Genomic DNA, 22,807 nt, shown 5'->3' on the forward strand with positions numbered 1-22,807 from the left:
TTGTTCGTGTCTTTGTTATACAGACTAAGTGAAGGAAGTAGGCAGAGGCAAATTTGTATTATGCAAAAATCACCTTATATATAAGTCTGTGGATGTCTATCTACACTACAGAATGGATTGATTTGATCCTAATGATAATGAAAAAAAAAATCTCACTTCATAGAACTAGTGATTTTGATGGACTACAAGCTCAGTCTAAACAGAGTCAAAAGAAGTCAATGCAATTTTAAATTGTATGAACAGAAATACAAAGAGGCAAGCACACCGAGAACAAGATGGCAGAGTAGGAGGAAGAAGTACAGCAAGCTTCCTGCCCAGACACTTCCAAATAGACCTCGAAAATGTAGCCAGACTGAATTTGATTGGGAAATCAAGTCACAGTAATTTTGTCAGCCCAGCTTGGCAAAGGAGTACAAACAGAGAGGTCCACGGACACCAGGGGCAGATTTGGCCAAGAGAATCCCATGCAAAGAATTTCAGTGCAGTTTCAAGCCACATACTAGAGCAAGAGAAGATTGTAGAGTCAGTCATACTGGGGCACAGCAAGCTTATGTAGAGTGTGCAAACACAAGCCAACTGGCAGTTCTGTCACTCACTAACCAGATCCAGGTCACAAATCCAGGATGGACAGAGAAAAGGACTTGTTCCCAGAGCTGACATAAAGAGCTCTAAGGCAGTGTACAAGACAGAAGTTTAGAAACAAGCAAGTGTGAACCTAAGAGCAAAGAGGGTCTCAGACGCTCAAGAAATAACAACCAAGGCAAGAAGCCTAGACCCAAGGGAAGTTTGCAGTTTCAACAATGTAAATGAGCAGAGCTTGTTAGACTAAATGATGATAGCTGAGTACAACAGTAATCTACTGTTGATTACTTTCATTTTTTTTTTTTAAGCAATCAGGGTTAAGTAACTTGCTCAAGGTAACACGGCCAGTTATTTCTGGGTGTAGTGCTGAGTGTCTGAGCCCGGGATTCGATCTCCAGGTCATCCTGACACTGGTGCTGGTGCTCTTACTCGCTGAGCCACCTGGCTGCCCCTAAGCAATTGGGGTTAAGTAACTTGCTCAAGGTTACACAGCCAGGTGTTTCTGGGTGGGTGCTAAGTGTCTGAGCCCGGGATTCAGTCTCCAGGTCATCCTGACACTGGAGCCGGTGCTCTTACTTGCTGTGCTACCTGGCCACCCCTGTTGATTACTTTCAAACTGATATTAGAAACTGACAGAGCTCAGAAAAAGGAAATAGCAATCAACTATTAGCCTGAATCACAAATCAAATAATTCTGGGGACACAGAAAGCTTGCAGGTTGCCAGCATGAACTGTTCATTAGAACTGAGAGTAATATAATACTCAATACCCCAAGAAAGTAGTAACAGGACTAGGTCAGATCTTTCTTCCAGAAGTACAAAGGGTCCAACCCTAAATCAGAAATAAGAAAGCAGATGGAAAAAACATTCAAACAAAGGGGAAAAAAAAAATAATTCTACCATGAAAAGTTATTATGGTTAAAGGGATGCTCAAACACAATCCCAGAAGAAAAGAATGATCCCAAAACATCTAGAATCAAAGACTCAAAGAAAAGTGCAGGTTAGTCACATTCAACAAGAATTCCTAGAAGAGCTAAAGCAAGAGTTAACTTTTAAAAAACTGCTTAAACTTAAAAAAAATAAATAAATGAGAGTGGAAGAGGAAAAACCTAGAAAAGAAATGAGAGCTTTCAACAAAAATTGGAAAGGGATTAATAGCTTAGGAAAATAACTACAAAACATGCCCAATCACCAGACTCTCTAAAAATTTGGGTGAATCATACTAAAACCAATGATATCGCAAAAAGACAAAAAAAAATTAAAGTCAAAATTCAAAAAAAAGATGATATAAGATATTTCATAGAGAAAACAACTGATCTAGAAAATGGATCAAGAAAATATTTAAGAATAATTAGACTACGGGGCGGCCAGGTAGCACAGCAAGTAAGAGCACCGGCTCCAGTGTTGAGAAGACCTGGAGATCGAATCCCGGGCTCAGACACTTAGCACCCACCCAGAAACACCTGGCCGTGTAACCTTGAGCAAGTTACTTAACCCCAATTGCTTAGGGGCGACCAGGTGGCTCAGCGAGTAAGAGTACCGGCTCCAGTGTTGGGACGACCTGGAGATCGAATCCCGGACTCAGACACTCAGCACCACACCCAGAAATAACTGGCCGTGTAACCTTGAGCAAGTTACTTAACCCCGATTGCTTAAAAATAAAAAAAGAAAAAAAAAAAAAGAATAATTACACTACTTGAAAGTCATGACAAGAGAAAAGGGGAGGAGGAGAGAGGGAGAGAGAGGGAAAGGGGGGGGGGGAGAGAGAAAGAGACAGAGAGAAAAGGAAGAAATATGTGAATAGATCTTAAAAGAAAACTGCCAAGATGGTCTGAATTTTGATCAGGAAATCCAAGATAAAGTCACAATAAGTCACTTTTTTTCTAGTCCAGGTTGGTTTGGGGAGGTAGCCAGAGAAACATACAGATACTATATATGGGATCTGGAAGGAGTCAGCTGAGTAGAGAGCATTCTAGAATACAGAAACTGAAAGACAGCCAATAACGGACCCCAGAGCAGGAAGCACCAGGGTAGGAAGAGATCCCAGAGGATCCATCTGTCCAGGGTACAATAATAGGTAACATCTGATAGCTTTGTCATTCAGAAAACGAAGTAGAAATGGAAATACACTGGCCATCTCCTGAAAGAAACCTCAAAATACAAACAGCCAGGGACATTATAGCCAAAATCCAGAGCTCCCAGGTAAAATAAAAAATATTTCAAGCAGCCAAAATTTTTTTAAACCAAGTACAAAGAAGCCATAGTCAGAATCACACAAAATTTAATAGACAACGCTATGGAGAGCTTAGAATAGGCTTACAACCAAAAATAACTTAGGCAGCAAAAGTGAGAATAACTCTCCAGGGTTTTATTTTTATTTTATTTTATATATTATATATTTATATATTCTATTTTAATGAAACAGAATTCCAAACATTCCTGATGAAGAATCCAGAGCTGTGTAGAATTTCTCAAGTTCAAACACAGGAGTTAAGAGAAATATAGAACAGTAAACATGGGTATACAGTAAGGGATAACATACATGACTGGTTTATTTTTATATAGGGGAGATGATACTTGTGTCCCCTATGAATGTTAAAATTATCAGGACTCAAAGAAAGCCTGAGAATAAATTCTATGTATTTTGATAAACTTAAAAGGAAAATGGAAAGGGTGGGGGAAGGAGAGGAGGGAAGGGAGAGGAAGATTAGCTCACATAAATGAGGTATGTCAGAAGTCAACACAACAAAAAGGGAAGGAGAGGGAGAAAGTAAGCATTTATACAGCACCTACCATATGCCAGGAACTGTGGTAAGGCACTTTTAACAAATATCTTATTTGATCCTCACAAAAACCTTGTGAAGTTAAGCATCAGTATTCCCCTATCAATCAAACTACTAAAGGATTATTTTCTAGATCTAGGAAAAGGAAAGGAAAGGGAAAAAAAAAGAAAAAAATTATTTGGAGGATCATGGTCAAGAATATCAAGAGAATTGATGAAGGAAAAAAAAATCATCAGAAAGCTGGCCTAGATGTACCTGATCTCAAACTATACTATAAATATAATCATCATAAAAATTTCTACTGGGTAAGAAATACAGAGGTTGATCAGTAAAACAGATCTGGTACATAATATACAGAAACAAATGAACACTGATGTTTCATTAACCCAAAGATCCAAGTTATTTGGGCAAGAATTCACTATTTGACAAAAACTTCTGGGAAAACTGAGAAGCAATATGGTAGAAACTAAGTATAAACAAAACAAAACATCTCATATCATATACCAAGATAATCTCCAAATTGATACATAATTTAGACAGTCATAAAGAGTGACATAAATGGGGCGGCTTGGTGGCACAGTGAATAGAGTACTAGCCGTGGAGTCAGGAGGACCTGAATTCAAATCTGACCTCAGACACTTAACGCTTACTAGCTGTGGGACCTTGGGCAAGTCACTTAACCCCAATTTCCCTGACGTCCCCCCTCCAAAAGAAAAAGAAAAAAAAAGAGTGACATAAACAAGTTAGAGGAGCACAGAAGAAATTACCAGGTAGATCTGTGGATAAGGGATGAGTTCACAACCAAACAAGAGATAAAGAGGTTCACTGGGGATAAAGTGGACAATTTTGATTACATAAAATTAAAAAGGGTTTGGAGAAATAAAACCCTAACAAAAAGGAGGAAATTGGGGGGAAAATTTCTGCAGCAAGTTTCTTTGACAAAGTTCTCATTTCTAAGCTATTATGGGAAACTGATTTAAATGTGTAAAAACAAGAGCCATTGCTCAACCTGATAAATGATCAAGGGACATGAATAGGCTGTTTTCAAAGGAAGAAATCCATGCTTTCAATAACCCTAAGGAAAAAAAAATGCTCTAAGTCACTAATAATTAGAGAAATGCAAATTAAAACAACTCTGTGGAACTACTTTACACCCATCAGAATGGCAAAAAGGTATTTCTAAAATGACAAATGCTAGAGAGACTATGGGAAAACAAATATTTTAATGCACTACTGGTTGAGCTGTGAACTACTCTAGGCATTCTCAGAAGCAATTTGGAACTATGTCCCAAGAGCCCAAAAAGTATATAGTCTTTAATCCAGAAATACTAAGTCTATACCTGAAGGAAAACAAATAAAGAGAAAAAAGGCAATACATAAAAATATTTACAGAATCTTGTTTTGTGATGGCAAAGAGCTGGGAATGAAGATGTGTACCAATTGAGGAATTGCTGAATAAGTTATAGTAGAAGTACAGGATATGAGGACATTTTCCCAAAAAACTTAGGAAAACTTATAGGAACTAATGGAAATGAAGTAAGCAGAACCAGGGGAACAAATCATAGAATAATAAATATTACAAAAACAAACAACTCTGAAAGACTTAGGAACTCTAATCAACATAGTAGAAGCAACCACAATTCAGAGACCTCGTGATGAAGCATGGTAACTACCTTTAGATAGAGAGGAGATGGACTCAGAGTGCAGACTGAAGCGTGTGTGTGTGTACATATGCACATATTATAGACACAAAGATATAGTTATATATGAAATAAGTGTGTGTATATATGTAAAAGATGTATGTATGTATGTATGAACATGGTTAATGCAGTAATTTGTTCTGCATGCCTATATATTTGTAATGGTTTTTGGCTTTTTTTTTGCTATCTCAATGGGTGGGTAAGGAAAGTTGGGAGGCAGAGAATTTGGATCTTAACAATGAACTGAAAAAAAAATAAAACTGCTCAGATTTCTTAGACTAGAGGGCAAAGTACAAGTTGAAAGAATCAACTAGTTACCTCTGGAAGAAACCTGAAAAGTAAAACTCCTAGGAACATTATTGTCAAAATGCAAGACATCTGGGTCAAAGAAAAAAATATTGTAAGCAGCCAGAAAAAAGAATTAAAGTACCAGGGACATGCAGTCAGGATCACAGGTGATTTAGTAGGCACCACGATAAAAATTCAGAGAGCTTGGAATACCATATTCCAGAAGGCTAAGGATATACACCAAGAATAACCTGACCAGGAAAACTGAGTCTAATCCTCCAGGGTTATAACTCTTTGTTAGATAGCAAACAATGGAATCTGAGGTGGGATTCATCAATTGGGGAATGGCTAAACAAATTATGGTATATAAATGTCATAGACTGCTATTGTGCTGTAAGAAATGATGAAAGGGGTAGTTTCAAATAAATGTGGAAAGACATATATGATCTGATACAAAGTGAAGTGAACAGAACCAGGAGCACAATTTATACAAAGACAACACGATAATAGCAAACAACTTTGAAAGACTTAGGAACACTGATTAATGTAATGAACAACCAAGATTCTAAAGGATTATTGAAGAAATGTGTTACTGCCTGATAGAGAAGTTAAAGACTCAAGAGTACAGAATGAGATATGTGTGTACGTCTACATATAGACATAGACATAGTTATAGTTGTAGATATCAATATCGATATAGATCAATCTATTGGATATGGTCCATGAAGAAATTTGTTTTGCTTGACTATACAGGCTTGCAAAGAAGTTTTGTTTTAATTTGGGTTTAAATTGGGGGTAAGATGTGGGAGGGAGAGAAGGTAAAATTTTGGTGATTAAAAAAAAGAGAAGTTAATTTAAAAAAAGAAATATAATGTCCAGAATTAAGGAGTATTGACAGCCCTAACGCTTTCCTGGTTGGACCACATCTAAAATTCACTGCTCAGTTGTAGGCAACACATTTTGAGAAAGTCACTGATAAGCTAGAACTCATCTAGTTCTGGACAGAAAAGGACCTCAAAACCATAAAAAATACAAAAAAAAATATTTAAAAAATCATACAAAAATTGGTCGACAAATCTGAGAGTTTGACGTAGAGAAAACAGACTAATACAGATGCTGTGAATGTTCAGTGGCTCAGTAGTGCCTGACTCTTTGTGATTCTGTATGGAGTTTTCTTAGAAAATATACTGGAGTGGTTTGCCATTTCCTTCTTCAGTGCATTAGGCATATAGTGGTTAAGTGACTTGCACAGGGTCACATAGCGTGAGTGCCTAAGGCCAGATCTGAACTCAGTATAATGAAGCAGATAGGACACACTGTACTTGTTTACAGTTTTTCTGTAGACAGGGGCCCTGACTGACTTTGACATGACCATAGGGAGGTCATTTCATCTCTGTGCACCTCAGTCTTCTATCATGTCACCTAACTCAAAGGAACCTAAGGGGCCCCCTGAACTTGTTTTCTTGAGTTGCTATATTTTCCAGAAACACTGGACCCAGAGTATGCAGAAAACCCTGAATGAGTCAAGGATTAAGTCCTCCCCTCCCTGCCAAACTGACATCACGTGCTGCTTCTACCTCAACTGGATTCTCAAGTGTATCTGGAGAGTCGAACCAACTACAAGACAGATGTCAGTCTGTACCAGACTGATAAAGTGTTTGTGCATCTGGGACCCTCGTAAATAAGCAGACCTTCACATCTTCATAGTCTACCAGTTCCCAAGGGAAAATAAGGTTGTTTTTGCCATCTTACTCACTCAAGCTCCTCCTTCCTTTTCTCTGCCTTTCTCCTCCTCTTCAGGAAGGGGGACTAGTCCTTCTTCCCTTTCCTCCTCCTATACCACTCCCATTTGGGAGGAGATTGCCCTCTACTCCTCCCACAATACCCCCCCCCATTTGTAACCCATAAATATCCAAATTTCAGCCTGTACTGCAGACTCCCTTTGTACTTGGTATAAGGTATTTCACAGACATATTCATTTCTCTTCTAAGAAATCCAGTTTCTGCACGTCTTATGGAGTTGTGACTTCTGTTTAACAAAGGAAAAGTACTTTATTAACCTTAAAGTACCATCTGGGGAGAGGAGCCAAGATGGCAGAGTAAAAGCAGAAACTTACTTGTGCTCGTCCCCAATTACCTTAAATGCCTGTAAAAAATTACTCTATTAGAGCTACAGAACCCACAAAATGACAGAATGAAATACATCTCCAGCTGACGACAGCCTGGCAAACCAACAGGAAGGGTCTATCACACTTGGCTGGGAGTAGAGCCCAGTCCTGTGTGGGACATGCCAGCACAGACCATCAACACAGATGGGCCACAGCAGACCTCAGGGGACTGAATCACTGGCAGCTGTGGCAGCCTCCAGACTTCTCAACCCATGAACTCCAAAAAGAAAGTAAAAGGTCAGTGGGGAAACGCTATTGGACCTGGGTGAGAGAAGAGCCCAGTTCGGCATCTGCCCATGGGGCAGTGGAGGTGGCAGCAGCTGAGGCAGTTGCTTCCTGAGCTCCAGGCCCACAGATGGTGGGCAGACCAAGCGACTGACCTGAGGGAAATTGCAGGAATCTCTCTGCTGGTGCTGAGGTAGGATTCTCTTGCTTTGCCCTGCTTGGATCTGGGTCATAGTCTTCAGTGACAGTCCTGGGGTGAGCCCTGGTGAGGCAGAGCTCACTGAGGCTGTGGAGAGGCAGTCCTTCTCACAATTCTGAGGCAGGTGCCTATTAGTAGTTCTGACAGCAGCTGCTCAATACCCCAGAAATTTGGTACACGGCACTCTCCACTATGGAAGCAGAGATTTACCAAGGCAAAGAGCTCAAAAAAAAAAAAAAAAGCTCATTTGGCTGGTAAGCGGAGAAAACGGAGGAAGAGAAATCAGACTATTGAATCTTTTTTCAGTGACAATGAGAATCAAACCAAAGAACCAGAAGAAGACAACAAAGTCAAAGCTCCGGAATTAAAAGCCTCCAAGAAAAATATGAATTGGTTGCAGGCCATGGAGGAGCTGCTCAAAAGAACTTTCAAAATCAAGTAAGAGAAGTAGAGGAAAAATTAGGAAGGGAAATGAGAATGATGCAAGAAAATCATGAAAAATAAGTCAACAGCTTGCTAATGAGATCCAAAGAAATACTGAAGAAAATAACATCTTAAAAAAAAAAATAGACTAACTCAAATGGCAAAAGAGGTCCAAAAGCCAATGAAGAAAAGAATGCCTTAAAAAGCAGAACTGACAAGATGGAAAAGGAACTTCAAAAGCTCACTTAAAAAAATAATTCCTTCAAAATTAGACTGGAGCAAACAGAAGCTAATAAACTTTATGAGAAATCAAGATATTACAAAACAGATCCAAAAGAATGAAAAAATAAAAGGCAATGTGAAATATCTCTCTGAGAAAACCACTGACCTGGAAAATGGATCCAGAGGAGATAATTTTAAAATTACTGTACTACCTGAAAGCTATGATCAAAAAAAGAGCCTAGACATCATCTTACAAGAAATTCTCATGGAAAACTGCCCTGATATTCTAGAAGCAGAGGGTAAAATATAAATTGAAAGAATTCACTGATTGCCTCTTGAAAAAGATCTCCCCCCAAACTCCTAGGGATAGTATAGCCAAATCCAGAGTCTCAGGTCAAAAAGAAAATGTTACACACAGTCAGGAAGAAACAATTTGAGTATTGTGGAAGCACAATCAGGATAACACAAGATCTAGCAGCTTCTAAATTAAGGGATCAAAGGGCTTAGAATATAATATTCCAGAGGTCAAAGGAGCTAGTATTAAAACCAAGAATCACCTACCCAGAAAAACTGAGTATAATACTTCAGGGGAAAACATGGATATTCAAAGAAATAGAGAACTTTCAAGCAATCTTGATGAAAAGACCAGAGCTGAACAGAAAATGAAGCATGAAAAGGTAAACAGGAAGGAGAAATCATAAGGAACTTATTAAAGTTGAACTGTTTACTCGTACATGGAAAGACTATATTTGTAACTCAGGAGACTTTTCTCAGTATGAGGATAGTTGAAGGGAATATATATATGTATATGTGTATGTGTCTATGTATGTATAGGTGAGTGTATGAGTATGTGTGTGTGTGTACATATATATATATGTAAGTATGTATGTGTATATGGCTGTACATAGAAACATAGAGGGCACAGGATAAGTTCAATATGAATGGATGATATCTAAAAGACAAAATTAAGAGATGAGAGAGGACTATATTGGAAGAAGGAGAAAGGGAGAGATAGAATAGCGTAAATTATCTTACATAAAAGAGGGAAGAGAAAGTTATTACAATGGAGGGGAAGGGTAGGGAGGTGAAAGGGAATGAATCAATCTTATTCTCATTGGATTTGGCTTAAGGAGGTAATAACATACACACTCAACTGAGTATCTTCCCCTGCAGGAAAGTAGAGGGGGAGGGGAAAAGAGGGGGGTATGCTAGAAGAGAGGGCAGAATAGGGGAAGAGGTAGTCAGAAGCAAACACTTTTGAAAAGGACAGAGTCAAAGGAGAAAATAGAATAAATGGAGGGGTGGGGTAGAATGGAGGGAAATATAATTAGTCTTTCACAACATGACTCCTATGGAAATGTTTTGCATAACTACACATGTATAACCTATATTTAATTGCTTGTCTTCCAAGTGGGCGTGGGTGAGGAGGGAAGAAGGGAGAGAATCTGGAATTCAAAGTTTTAAAGACAAATGTTAAAAAACTGTTACATGCAACCAGGGAATAAGATATACAGGCAATGGGGTATAGAAATCCATCTTGCCCTAAAAGAAAGTAAGGGGAAGGGGGGAAGGGGAGAGATAGGGGAGCATATATGAGAGGGCAGATGGAAGGAAGGATTAAACAGTATGCTTGCCATCTTGGGGTGGGAAGTAGGAGAGAGATGAGGAGAAAATCTGGAACTCAAAATCTTGTGGAAATGAATGTGGAAAACTAAAAATAAATAAATAAATTCTGGGGGAAAAAAGTACCATCAAAATATGAATTATATCATAAGGGATTCCTGTGCAATTTGGAAGTCTGAGGTCCCTTCCAACTCTTAAGATTTTTTAACTGATTCATGCCAAAACACCACTGTCAATGAGAATCAATCTCTGTTTGCAGACTTTCTTTTATTCCATAACACATCTACTAAAAAAAAAAATTTCTGATACTTCCCATTTGTTCTATATAATAAATTTACTGATCTCAAACTTCTTTACTTTAACTCCATTGATATTATTATCCTCCTGTCACTTTACTCTCCTTTTTTACTTCCATTCATTTTGGTAAAGAACCTTACTCTCCTGCATTTACCTCCTAAGCATTCAGTCACAGTGTATGCTGATCCCACTTCACAAGCAACAAAATTTCTCTAGGGGTTCAAACCCTTTGTTAAATTGCTTGGTAACAATAGATCCTGGTTGATTCTAAATATGATTAACAAGTTGCTTCTATCCCACCCTAAGTTTTAAAAAAAATTTCCCTTTCAATAGCCCCTCTGGAAAAGAAGCTCCTTTAGGTCTCTGAACAATCAGGTTCAAACATAAATTCCTTAAAGCACAACCTACTGTTAACATGCTTTGTGCAGTTTTAATAGCTCTGATAAAAGAACATAGGCTATTTTAGTCTACATATTTCAAATTCTTGATTAACATTATTATGCCAAGTACTTAAAATGAACAAAACAATAAAGAAAAATGGGTGAGAGACTTATTTGTCACGATAAGAACAAGATGTAAGACTGGATATTTTCTTTGATTTTTATGACCTCTCAAGCCTCTCCAAAACAGAAATTATATGCCAAAGTTAAAGCAACTTCATTTATGTTCATGGTCAAGAACACCTGGAATCTAAAAGGTGCCTTAAAAAAACTGAACTGCTAAGAGCTTCCTCAGTACCTGCCCCCCCCCCAATATACTAAGAGCAGCAAAGCGGCACTAGCTGGACCCAAGGACCAGACCAAAAGCCTTCCAAATAACCCAGCCCCAGACCCCAGGAGCCCCCTCCCTCTTTCCAGTGCCATGGAAACATGCAGGTTCCAAGTTATGGAAGTTTTCTGGGAACTTGGTGGTCAGCAACTCAGCAGCATTCTGTGTCACAAAAGATTTCTACAGGAAAGCAGAGAAACAGAGCAAACAAGACTAGACACATATCTGGGGCTTGAAATAAAGTTTGATCGGGAGCCAAGATGGCAGTGTAGAAGCAGGAAAACACCATGTGCTCCCCCATAACCACCTCAAATGCCTATAAAAAATGACTCTAAACAAACTTTAAGGCCACAGAACCCACAAAGTGACACAGAGAAACAAATCTCCCACTAAAGGAAGCCCAGCAGGTGGACAGGAAGGGTCCATTGCAGTGCGCTGAGAGCAGAGCCCAGCCCGGAAGGATTTTGAAAACCAAATAAGAGAAGTGGAGGAAAAATTGGGAAGAGAAATGAGAATGATGCAAGAAAATTATGAAATGAAAGTCAACAACCTGACTGAAGAAAATACCAACTTAAAAAATAGACTGAACTCAAATGGCAAAAGAGGCTCAAATAGCCAATGAGGAGAAGAATGCCTTAAAAAGCTGAATTTGCTTGATGAAAAAAGAATCTCAAAAGCTCACTGAAGAGAATCATTCCTTCAGAATTAGACTGGAGCAAATGGAAACTAGTGACTTTATGAGAAATCAAGATACTATTAAACAGATCCAAACAAATGAAAAAATAGAAGGCAATGTGAAATATCTCACTGGGAAAACCACTGACCTAAAAAATAGATCCAGGTGGCGGCCAGGTAGCACAGCAAGTAAGAGCACCGGCTCCACTGTTGGGATGACCTGGGGGATTGAATCTGGGGTCAGACACTTAGCATCCACCCAGAAACACCTTACTGTGTAACCTTGAGCAAGTTACTTAACCCCAATTGCTTAGGGGCGGCCAGGTGGCTCAGCGAGTAAGAGCACCGGCCCCAGTATCGGGATGACCTGGGAGATCGAATCCCGGCTCAGATACTTAGCACCACACCCAAAAATAACTGGCCGTGTAACCTTGAGCAAGTTACTTAACCCCAATTGCTTTAAAAAAAAAATAGAGCAAGGAGAGATAATTTAAAAATTATTGACTACCTGAAAGCCATGATCAAAAAAAGAACCTAGAAATCATCCTTCAAGAAATTCTCAAGGACAGGGGCAGTTAGGTGGTGCAGTGAATAGAGCACTGGCCCTGGAGTCAGAAGGACCTGAGTTCAAATCCAGCCTCAGACACTTAACACACAAAAACAACTAGCCGTGTGACCTTAGGCAATTCACTTAACCCCAACTGCCCCTCAAAAAAAAAGAAAATAGAAGAAAGAAATTCTCAAGGAAAATTGCCCTGATGATTTAGAACCAGAGGGCAAAATAGAGGCTGAAAGAATCCACCAATCACCTCTTGAAAAAGATTCAAAAAAGAAAACTCCTAGGAATAACATAGCCAGGTTCCAGAGTTCCCAGATCAAGGAGAAAATATTATAAGCAGCCAAGAAGAAACAATTTGAATATTGTGGAAATACAATCAGAATAGCACAGGATCTGGCAGCTTCTACAATGAGGGATAGAAAGGCTTGGAATATGATATTCTGGAGGTCAAAGGAGCTGGGATTAAAACCAAGAATCACCTACCCAGCAAAACTGAGTTATCACATTTTAGGGGAAAATATGCTCATTCAGTGGAATAGAGGACTTTCAAGCATTCTTGATGAAAAAACCAGGGTTGAATAGAAAATTCAACATTCAGATATAAGAAGCAAGAGAAGCATGAGAAGATAAACAGGGAAAATATATCATAAGGAACTTATTAAAGTTGAACTATTTATATTTCTACATGGAAAAACGATAATTGTAACTTATGAAACTTTTCTCAGTATGATGATAGTTGAAGGGAATATAAATGTATATGTATATATATGTATACATGCACACATATATGTCTATATAGGAGGGTATATGTGCATATGAATACATATGTGAGTGTGTATATATGTTTACAGGTATACATAGACAGAGGGCATAGGACCAACTGAATGGGAAGGGGATGATACTTAGAAGGTGAAATTGAGAGATGAGAGAGGAATATAATGCGAAGAGATGGGAAGAGACAGAATGAGGTAAATTATTTCATATAGAAGAGGCAAGAGAAAACTGTTACAATGGAGGGCAAGAACGGGAAGGCAAAAGGGAATTAGTCAACCCTATTCTCAATGAATTTGGCTTAGGTAGGGAATGACATACACACTAAATAGGGTATCTCATCCTACAGGAGGGTAGGTGGGAAGAAGATGAGAGGGAGAATGATGGAAGGGAGAACAGGCTGGAGGAGAGGGAAATTGGAAGCACACACTTTTTTTTTGCCTTTTGGAGGGCAATTGGGGTTAAGTAACTTGCCCAAGGTTACACAGCTAGTTTTTTTTTGTATGGGTGTTAAGTGTCTGAGGCTGGAACCAAACTCAGGTCCTCCCGACTCCAGGGCCAGCGCTTTACTCACTGCGCCACCTAGCTGCCCCGGAAGAACACACTTTTGAAAAGGGACAAGATCCAAGTAGAGAATAGAAAAAGTGGGGGGTGGGATGGGATGGAGGGAAATACAGTCAGTCTTTCACAATATATCCACTATGGAAATGTTTTGTATAGCTACACATGTACAACCTATACTGAATTGCTTATCTTCCCAGTAAGGGTGGGTGACTAGGGAGGTAGGGATAGAATCTGGAATTCAAAGGTTTAAAATGAAATGTTTAAAGAATATATTATTATTATTTTACATGTAACTGTGAAATAAGATATGCAGGCACTGGGGCATAGAGATCTACCATGCCCTACTCAAAAGTTGGAAGGGGATGGGGGAAGATATAGGAGAGAGAAGATTGGGGGAGGGGATACTCAGTGGGACCACTATTTTGGGGTGGTAGGTAGGGGAAAGACAGGGAGAAAATTTGTAATTAAATCTTGTGGAAATGAATGATGTAAACTAAAAATAAACATGAAATTTAATTGAAAAAAAAGTAAAGTTCAATCTCACACTCTAACCCTCCTCCATGAGTCTCATCCTCTTAGAGCTTTGGAGACCCAAAGTCTAAATAGGAATTGACCCACTGGCACAATAGCACCCGAGTGGTAGTACTCTGAACTGCTGAGTCAAGGAACTAAGGAAGGGGAGGGAGAGGCACTCCTCTAAACCTAAAAGAAAGAGCCCAAGCATCCAGCTGAGCCAAGTTCTATTCCCCCCAAAGTAACTTTGGGCAGAGACCCAGGCTGTTGAACCATGAACCAGTGTGCAAAGAGGTTAAGAAGCTCTAAGATCCACCCTCTGGGAAATTACCATTAGAGGAGCAGGAGACAGAAGGTGAGCAACAGGGGAAAATAGTGGGGGAAAAGACTGAAATCACAAAAGATCTCAAAATGAAGAAAGTTAAAAGACCTTTAACATAAGCAGATAAATCAAAAGGAAAAACATTAACAGCAGAAGGAAAAATAGCCTCCAGATCTAATAAACCAGTTTACTCATCTATCCATAAATACTACAAAACAAAGGAAAATGATCCAGCATTTGATAAGACAAAGGATCTTGTGGAATTTGGGAACATGGAGGCATAATACACTATTTCAGAGTGTTTTAGAAGAGAAATGAAAATTATGAAAGCAGAATTTATGGCTTGCACAGCAAAAATAATGGGCAGAATAGAAAACTGGAATCTGTGATGGCAAGTCTCACCATAAAAATAAAATAGAGAATAATCAATTTGAAATACGTGTATATACACACAAATAAAGGATAACCTAGAAGAAGAGAAGCAATACAATTACATTAAAAGAAAATACGCTCTTTATTCAAGCAAAACATACTGATCTTGAAGACAGGATGCCGAGACAATCTAAGGTCTTCTAAGAAGAACATACCAAATCAAAAGGAAAATGAATGAGTTTAGGAGTGATAATCAATAAGTTTTTACTTTTTTTCATTCCCATAAGATGAAACTGACATTGATACCCACCTTTGAGGTAGTTTTATTAAGAAAAAAAAAATCACACATGAATCACAAAGTATGAGGGGATTCTGTGCTTACCTGAAAGAGCATCATAAAACTCTTCCTCACTAAGGATGCTGAGAGGTGGTGATCCTTTAACCAGAGACTGCTCTAATTCATGATGTTCCGTTGCCAGAGTCTCTAATGCTTCTGATAAGATTTTGTTTTTCTCTTGCTCCTGCTCTAATTTCAAATTTCTCACCTACAAGTAAACAAGCATAGAAATAAAAATTAACTTGATGTCAATATACCTATATAGCTATTCTTAATTGGCCTTTGGTCTAGTTCAATTATCATAACAAAAGTGAAGTAATCATGCTATATATTCATGGATAAAATGAACAAAATTATTACACTAATTTGGTTCTTCCTATGGGTCCCTTTTCTTACAACAGTTCCATCTAATAAGAACAGACCAAGAACTAGAAAAACTAAAATGCAACTGCAAGCAACCTGCATTCTATAATTAAAATCCATTAATTTATTGGTTCTAAAAGTTGAATAAAGCACAGAGAATACCCCTCTTTTAAATGACTAAATAGGGGAATAATCCAGTATCTCCCTTCCCCTGACATACTGACCATATTAATGAGAAATCATATATGTGCATAGAGTAAGATGTATTTCATTAAAAAGGGTTCAACTTCTTTAAAAAATTTAAAATAATTCCTTATAGCAGAATTCTACAAATTCTACATCAAAAGAAGTAATTCTATTTTTAATTTTTTGTTAGAAGGGATAGATCTCTGTGGAAGAGAGAGAGATTTCTGGAAATGAAGAGAATATAAAAACAAGATTTAGCAATAACATTTTTAAGAAATAAAAGAAACAGATATTACTGGCCAGATTACAGCAAATGAAGGGGAAACAAGTTACTAGTGAATGACACTGCACATTAAACACTAAGTGCAACTGTCCCTATAGCATACCCTGATTTGGTGAAACAAGACAGCATCAAAGTTAAAAAGATCTTTAGCTCGATCCTTATTTACTACTCAACCTCCAATCCCCATAGGACAAAACAAAGTAGGCGTGCTTGGTCTTACAGTCTTCCTGGACCAACTTCACAAGACCAGGTCAGATTTCCAAGGACTAACATTTCTGAAATTTGGCTGGAATTCAATCAGACTTGGAAAAACAGCAAGTCAGATGTCAGAAACTGGATATGTCATAGGTAGATCCATCAGTGCCAGAACTCTAGGGATACTTTATATTAAAGCCACACTCAGTAATTTCCTTTTGCTAGATTTTGGGTGCCTTCGAACTAGCTCACAATTCTTGCTCTGTCCTGTAAATTCTCCCTATTGTTACTGTCTCAATATTGTCTCAATAACAATCCATTCAGATTGCAGTTGCTAGTTTTACTCTCTAACTTGTCTTTCACATTACCTTCTTTCTGCAGTATACAATGATGTGTTTTCAGAACCCTCCATATTTCAGTCCAGAACCCTTTTCAATATGTTTTTTTTTTTATAAAGTGCTTGACAAAGCACTGGGGCATGGTACTCCTGGATCAGTGTCAACAGAATGTGGGAGCTCAAAAGGTCCATAAAACAAGTAAAAACTTTGTTTAGTGAATAGCTAAGTTCACAGCAGATGCAAAATTAACCTTTTGACATCTGGGGACTAGGTATGGTTCCTAAGGCATCTTACTGTTTATCATCATGGTAACTAGACTATCATTAATAGAGCTACAGTAACAAAAACAGTACAACAATTAAGCAATAATGTACACTGACAACATGCAAAGCTGAAAAATTCAGTGAAGGGCATTCCCAATGTCTTCAAATTTCCGGCATAATATTAAAATGAATTGAAAAAAATTTTTTTTAATCTGTAATCTTAGCTACAATATCTGTTACAGATCAAGAGCATTCTCTTAGTTTGGATAAAATCAGAACTTTAAAATAACTGATCTTTCCCAAATAATCAGTCATTTAAATGGGCTACTTAAGAGCAATTCATTTTTTTTTCAACAGACAAGTAATGTGAAGTCTGGCACATTGCCCAAAATGACTCCTACTATCTTTGAATGGGAAAAAATGTCTGACAACCCTTCATTACATTATCTTTGCATAGTAGTTCACAGACAAATTTCCATGCAAAAGAATTCCACATCCAGTCACTGTTAAATAAAGCAATGTGGTCTCCTGCCCCTCCATCATTTCTTTAGTTTTCAAAATATTAAGTCCTCAAAATGCCACAATAAAAAGTAAGAAGAAAGCAAGCTCTAACAACAAAATTATTCAAGAAATAGTAAGTATACTTATTTAATACATACATTCATTTCAGTGGAGCTCAGTAATGAATGACAAGAAAAAATAATCAAAGCCCAAGAAAGAAAAGATACGATAAAAAAAAAGCCCAGATCAAAATCCTAGTTGTCTTTCAACTGTAACTAGACCAAAATAAACAGCTCTCCAATTCTGCGTATCTACATCTGTTCTCACTTATTCTAAGAGTAGGAGTAAAAAAGGGGGTGGGGAGGAAGGAAAAGCGGCTCTTGTTTTTTTCTGTTTCTTATTTTATTTTTTCCTCTTTCAACTTATCTAAGGACACTTTTACAGCTTCAAAATTAGTTTTCTGCAAAGAAGAAAACTTCCTATCAAAAATAACCGACAGAATGAGAATTTTAAAGTCCCCATGTACAATCTAACATTTCATCCCTGTGACAAGAAATATATAATAGAAAAAAATATTGGGCAAAACTCCTTCATCCCTTTACTTAAACATGTAAGTAAACGTTAACACAACCTTTCCATCTAAAAACCATTACTACCTTCCTTTTTGTCTTTTACCATTTTATGCTTTTAGCTATCTGAAAGTCACCAGAATAATGGACCTCCCAATACTCTATATACCTTCACAGCTCCACTCAAAAGACTTCAGACATACGCAGAAGATTATTGAATGGAGAAAAAATCAATATTACTTAAATATTCTTAATATGATACTTTTCCATCGGTAGTTTCCTAGCTTTTGTGTATGAAGTGTAATTTCCCAGTATAGTGTAGCAAAAATAACAATAGATTAAAAGTTAGGCAAGTAAAGTCACAGTCATTCATCTGCCACTCACTACCTGCATGACTGAGCTTCTTTAGCCACTTCAGCTCTCTGGGCTGTAGTTTCCTCATTTGTAAAATGAAAAGATTGGATAAGGTGATCTCTTAAGGGTCCTTCCCTGTTTTATAACTCTATGATCTAACTTTGATATGATTGCCTAGATTTTAAGGTCCTGAACAGCAGGATGGATGGAGGGATGGATGGATGGATCTATCTATCTATGCTATTTGTCAAAGGCCTCTCTGTTTGACTTCTAGCACAGTGCAATCATTGGACACAACAGGCTATTAATATTTGCTAACTAGAGTTTAACTAAATTTGTATAATACTTTATAATATGTTAATTGATCAATAAATATTTAATGATAATTATTTTAAAATATCCTCCATCTATTATACCTATGTGACTCAAATGCTCAATTATTTTGAAAGGAACAAAAACATTTCCTCCCAAGAGTAATACTCATAAAGTTAGGGGATACTAATAATTTACTCTAAAACTAGGAAATTTCTAAAACAGCAATTTTGTTTTAAAATATATTTATTCAACAAGTATTTATTGAATGCGTACTATGTGTAAGACAATATAATAGCATGCGATAGGACTGAAGAAGTAAACTGGGTAACCAAATTTTGGAGGACTTTGAATTAGAAGTGTATAAAATAAAATAAAATCTTGATTTTTATTCAGTAGGCAATGGGAAACTGCTGGAGTTTTTTTTTTTTTTTGATCTGGGAGAAATCTCACATGAGGTGATCTCATCAGATGTGCTTCAGTAAGTTAAATCTGGCAGCAGTGTACAGGTAAGGAAATGGCTCTCAACATCTCCACATACAGAAAGCAATTAATAAATGTTTTTAGAATTAAACTGAATTTTAGCCATATACTCTGCATAAAATGTAATTTATTATTTAACTACACTTCACAAAGTTTTACAATCAGGCAGGCAGGTAAAGTGCAATGAAGTGAGAAAAAGTGAAAAATAATGAGCAACCCTGCGAAGAAAAACTTTAAAGTGGGACACAGATACTCATTATTCACAGCTCACAGCGTCCAATTATCCCAAGTTTAAGAAAGGTGAGATTCTGGACTTGTGGGTCAATCTTGTCTAGCTCTTTCGACTGACCTTATTTCCATTAAGTATGGCAGCAATAGATTTCCTCATCTCTTCTATGCTACTGAGTGCAAGGCTGTATAAAATAACTATTACTTGAGATTGAAATTGGAGATACTATTTTGTTTCCTTAATGAGAAGGATTGATTTACACCCCATGGTCATGTAAATGAAACAACATTCACTTTTAATGACTACCCAGAAATACATGATTCTTTATCTTTATATTCAATTACTCTACAAGTTATAAAACTATGGGTACAATCATTAGTTTAGAGGTTAGAATAAAATCTTATCTCTTAACGTGGATCTTATCATACATAACTTTTCCCTATGTTCAAAATCTTCCTCCCGTACTAAACAAATCTTTATCTACTACATGCCTAGAGACTATTTGAAATTCCCACCGTCTCTGAACCAATTCAAACTATGTTGTGCAGTTAAAAAAAAAAAACAACTTTACTAGAATTTGCTTGATCCTGTTATATCTAGTATGTAGTGCAAATGATGGCTGCAATCTTTTCAGAGTCTGATTTTTGGCCATGTAATAGGAATATGTAATCTTACATGAATTTACTTTTGCAGATCAATAACAAGTTTCTGAAATTTCTTTTAATGAAACAGTCCTATATTAATGACTCACATTTAACCTATGGTCTACTTTAACCCTATGGTATGCATGCTGGGGGCAGGAATGGAGGCGTGCTAATGCAAAGGAAGATAACTAGGGGGAAAACAGGGCAATCTTATGAAAAGGTTTACTACTACAGCTATGCTGGCACTACCTTAGCAATTCGGACCTTTAATGGGTCTGAGGAAACCAATTCTTAAGGAAATGTGAACGCTACTTTAGGAAATAATGATCCAAACTATATTTTCTCATTCTGCAAAAGATCTGAAATGAACAGAAATATCCCTGTTTTATAATTCCTTTTTTTGCTTTTTTGGAGGGGGGAAGGTAGGGAAATTGGGGTTAAGTAACTTGCCCAAGGTTACATGGCTAGTAAGTATTAAGTGTCCAAGGCCATATTTGAACTCAGGTCCCCCTGACTCCAGGGATGGGGTCTATTCATTGTGCCACCTAGCTGCCCCTCTGTTTTATCATTCCCTGCAGATAAAACAACTCCTTTGAAATTATAGACTCTTCCTGGCCTTGAAAAACATGTGGAAAAATAGAATTAGTATTAAAACTTTAGTAGAATCAGAAACTAGGGTTGACTCATCAGTAAAGCTTCCCTATATTCATCCAGGTAAGTATTCATTCAATTAATTTATTCACATACTCAATAGTTGATGAACTGAATTATAAAGATAAATGGTAAACCACTTAAGCCTGCATTTGAAAATATTTTAGGTTATCACAGAATCCTAATTGTATTTCTGAGTACTCACTAAACAGAATCAAGGCAAAACTGAAACCCAGTGATAACTCCTATGCCCAGCAGGAAGACTAACACTGGTTAAAGCAATGGAACTAGAATTGGGAAGCTCCAATGGATGTTTTATCAGCAACTCACACTTAGTATGTCTGAAAACTGACCCATTATCCTCCTCACTAAACCTTTATGTCCTCCAAATTTTTCTTTCTCATGGAGAATGCCAAATTCTTTCCAGTCACCCAGATTAGGTTAGCAACCTCATAATTCTTCTCTACTTTTCATTTTCTGACTCTCAGTCCCAAATACAATTAATTGTCCTCTTATCGATTCTACCTCAAGGTCTCTGGCATTCACTGCCTTCCTTCTACTTAAAAAAACTACTCACCTAATTTAGTCCTTAATCACTTTTCACAGCTGAATAGAACTGTTTTCATAACTCCTGACTGGGCTACAGGCTATTCTAGACTCTCTTCTGCCAATCTTCATTCTAATCAGCTCTAAAATAATCTTTCTAAAACAAAGGTCTGAAAATGTCACTGTCCTGCTCAATAATCTTCCGTGGCTCCCTATTACAGTCTAAGATACATAATACAAACTTATAATCTCCTGAGTTTGACACTTAAAAGTCCTTCACAGTCTGGTTCCTTTCTACTTTTCTGGATTTATTTTACAGTACTACTCTTAACAAGCTCTACATCACAAAGAAAATCTTTCTGCTTCCCAAACTTTTTATTCATTTGCCCATTTAACTGTCCTTGCACAAACTGTCTCCCTTGCTTTTAAAACTTCACCTCCACCTCTAAGAATCCATAGAGTCCTTCAAGGCTCAGATGCTAACTTCCATAGGAAGCTTTGCCTGATTCCCCCATTTGTTAATATGCTCTCCCTCTTCACATCATTTTATACTTATCCATATAAATGTTGTAGCATTTTTTTCCATCCCTCCCCAGATAGAATATAAATTCTGTTTGTTCTGTTGAGCACAATTTTATAGTCTCTATTTTAACAGAGTAGTTGATTATTTTAAGCTGATTGAATTCAGTTATTCAGACTGGAGTCAGTTCAGTCTGCGCATATTAAGAATAAAGTTTAAGGAGAGAATTAGTGGGGGTGGAGCCTAGAAGCAGGAAAACTCTGTGGGCTCCCCCATAACTACCTCAAATACCTACAAAATATGACTCTAAACAAACTTTAGAGCTACAGAACCCACAAAGTGACAGAGAGAAACAAATATCCTGCTAAAGGCAGCCCAGCAGGCCTACAGAAAGGGTCCATTGCAGCCTGCTGGAAGCCGAACCTAGTCCCAAATGAGCCCACGGTTTTAGTCCCAGGGTGGCCCTAACCAGCAGCAGCTAGAATACACTTCAGGAAGGTAGATCACCAGCAGCAGTGGCAGTTTCTAGAATTATCACATGAAAAATGCCAAAGACAAAATAAAAGGTCAGTGTAAAGCTCTGTGGGAAGTGGGGGGGGGGGGTGGAAGAGCGTGTCTGGCCCCTGCCCCCTGGGATGAGAAGTGGTGGTGCAGTAGCACTGGAGCCACAGCAGCGTGGCTGCTTTAGAGCTCCTGGCCTGCAGATTGTAGGGGGACCAAGCGACAATTCACAGGGTAATCAATTTTGCTTTAACCTGCTTCAATCTGGATTGCTGTCTTAGGTGGAGGTCCTGGGGTGTGTGACCAGGTGCCAGAGCCTGTGGAGGCCTCAAAGAGGGCACCCAACTAATAGCTCCAGCAGCTGTGAAAACTCCATCAATTGGGACAAAGCTCTCCCCTTTAGAAGCAGACTTCTACTGTGGCAAAAAGCTCAGAAGTCAACTAACTGAGTGGCAATATGAGCAACCAAAGGAAGAAAAGC

The 22,807-nt window shown here is 37.9% G+C and overlaps 1 protein-coding gene across 8 annotated transcripts in view; it reads right to left on the reverse strand.

Annotated features, from left to right (window-relative positions):
- Positions 1-22,807, reverse strand: part of OSBPL1A (oxysterol binding protein like 1A) — a 359,956-nt gene that overhangs the window by 119,145 nt on the left and 218,004 nt on the right. For all 8 annotated transcript variants that reach the window (XM_069099804.1, XM_069099806.1, XM_069099802.1 and 5 more), the window contains one exon: positions 15,434-15,596. In XM_069099804.1, the coding sequence (XP_068955905.1) occupies positions 15,434-15,596 (163 nt within the window). The remainder of the gene's footprint in view (positions 1-15,433; positions 15,597-22,807) is intronic.

Source organism: Petaurus breviceps, unplaced genomic scaffold (assembly GCF_028583685.1).
Source record: "Petaurus breviceps papuanus isolate PSGF00001 unplaced genomic scaffold, PetGlider_PUasm1.0 38, whole genome shotgun sequence".
NCBI lineage: Eukaryota > Metazoa > Chordata > Mammalia > Diprotodontia > Petauridae > Petaurus > Petaurus breviceps.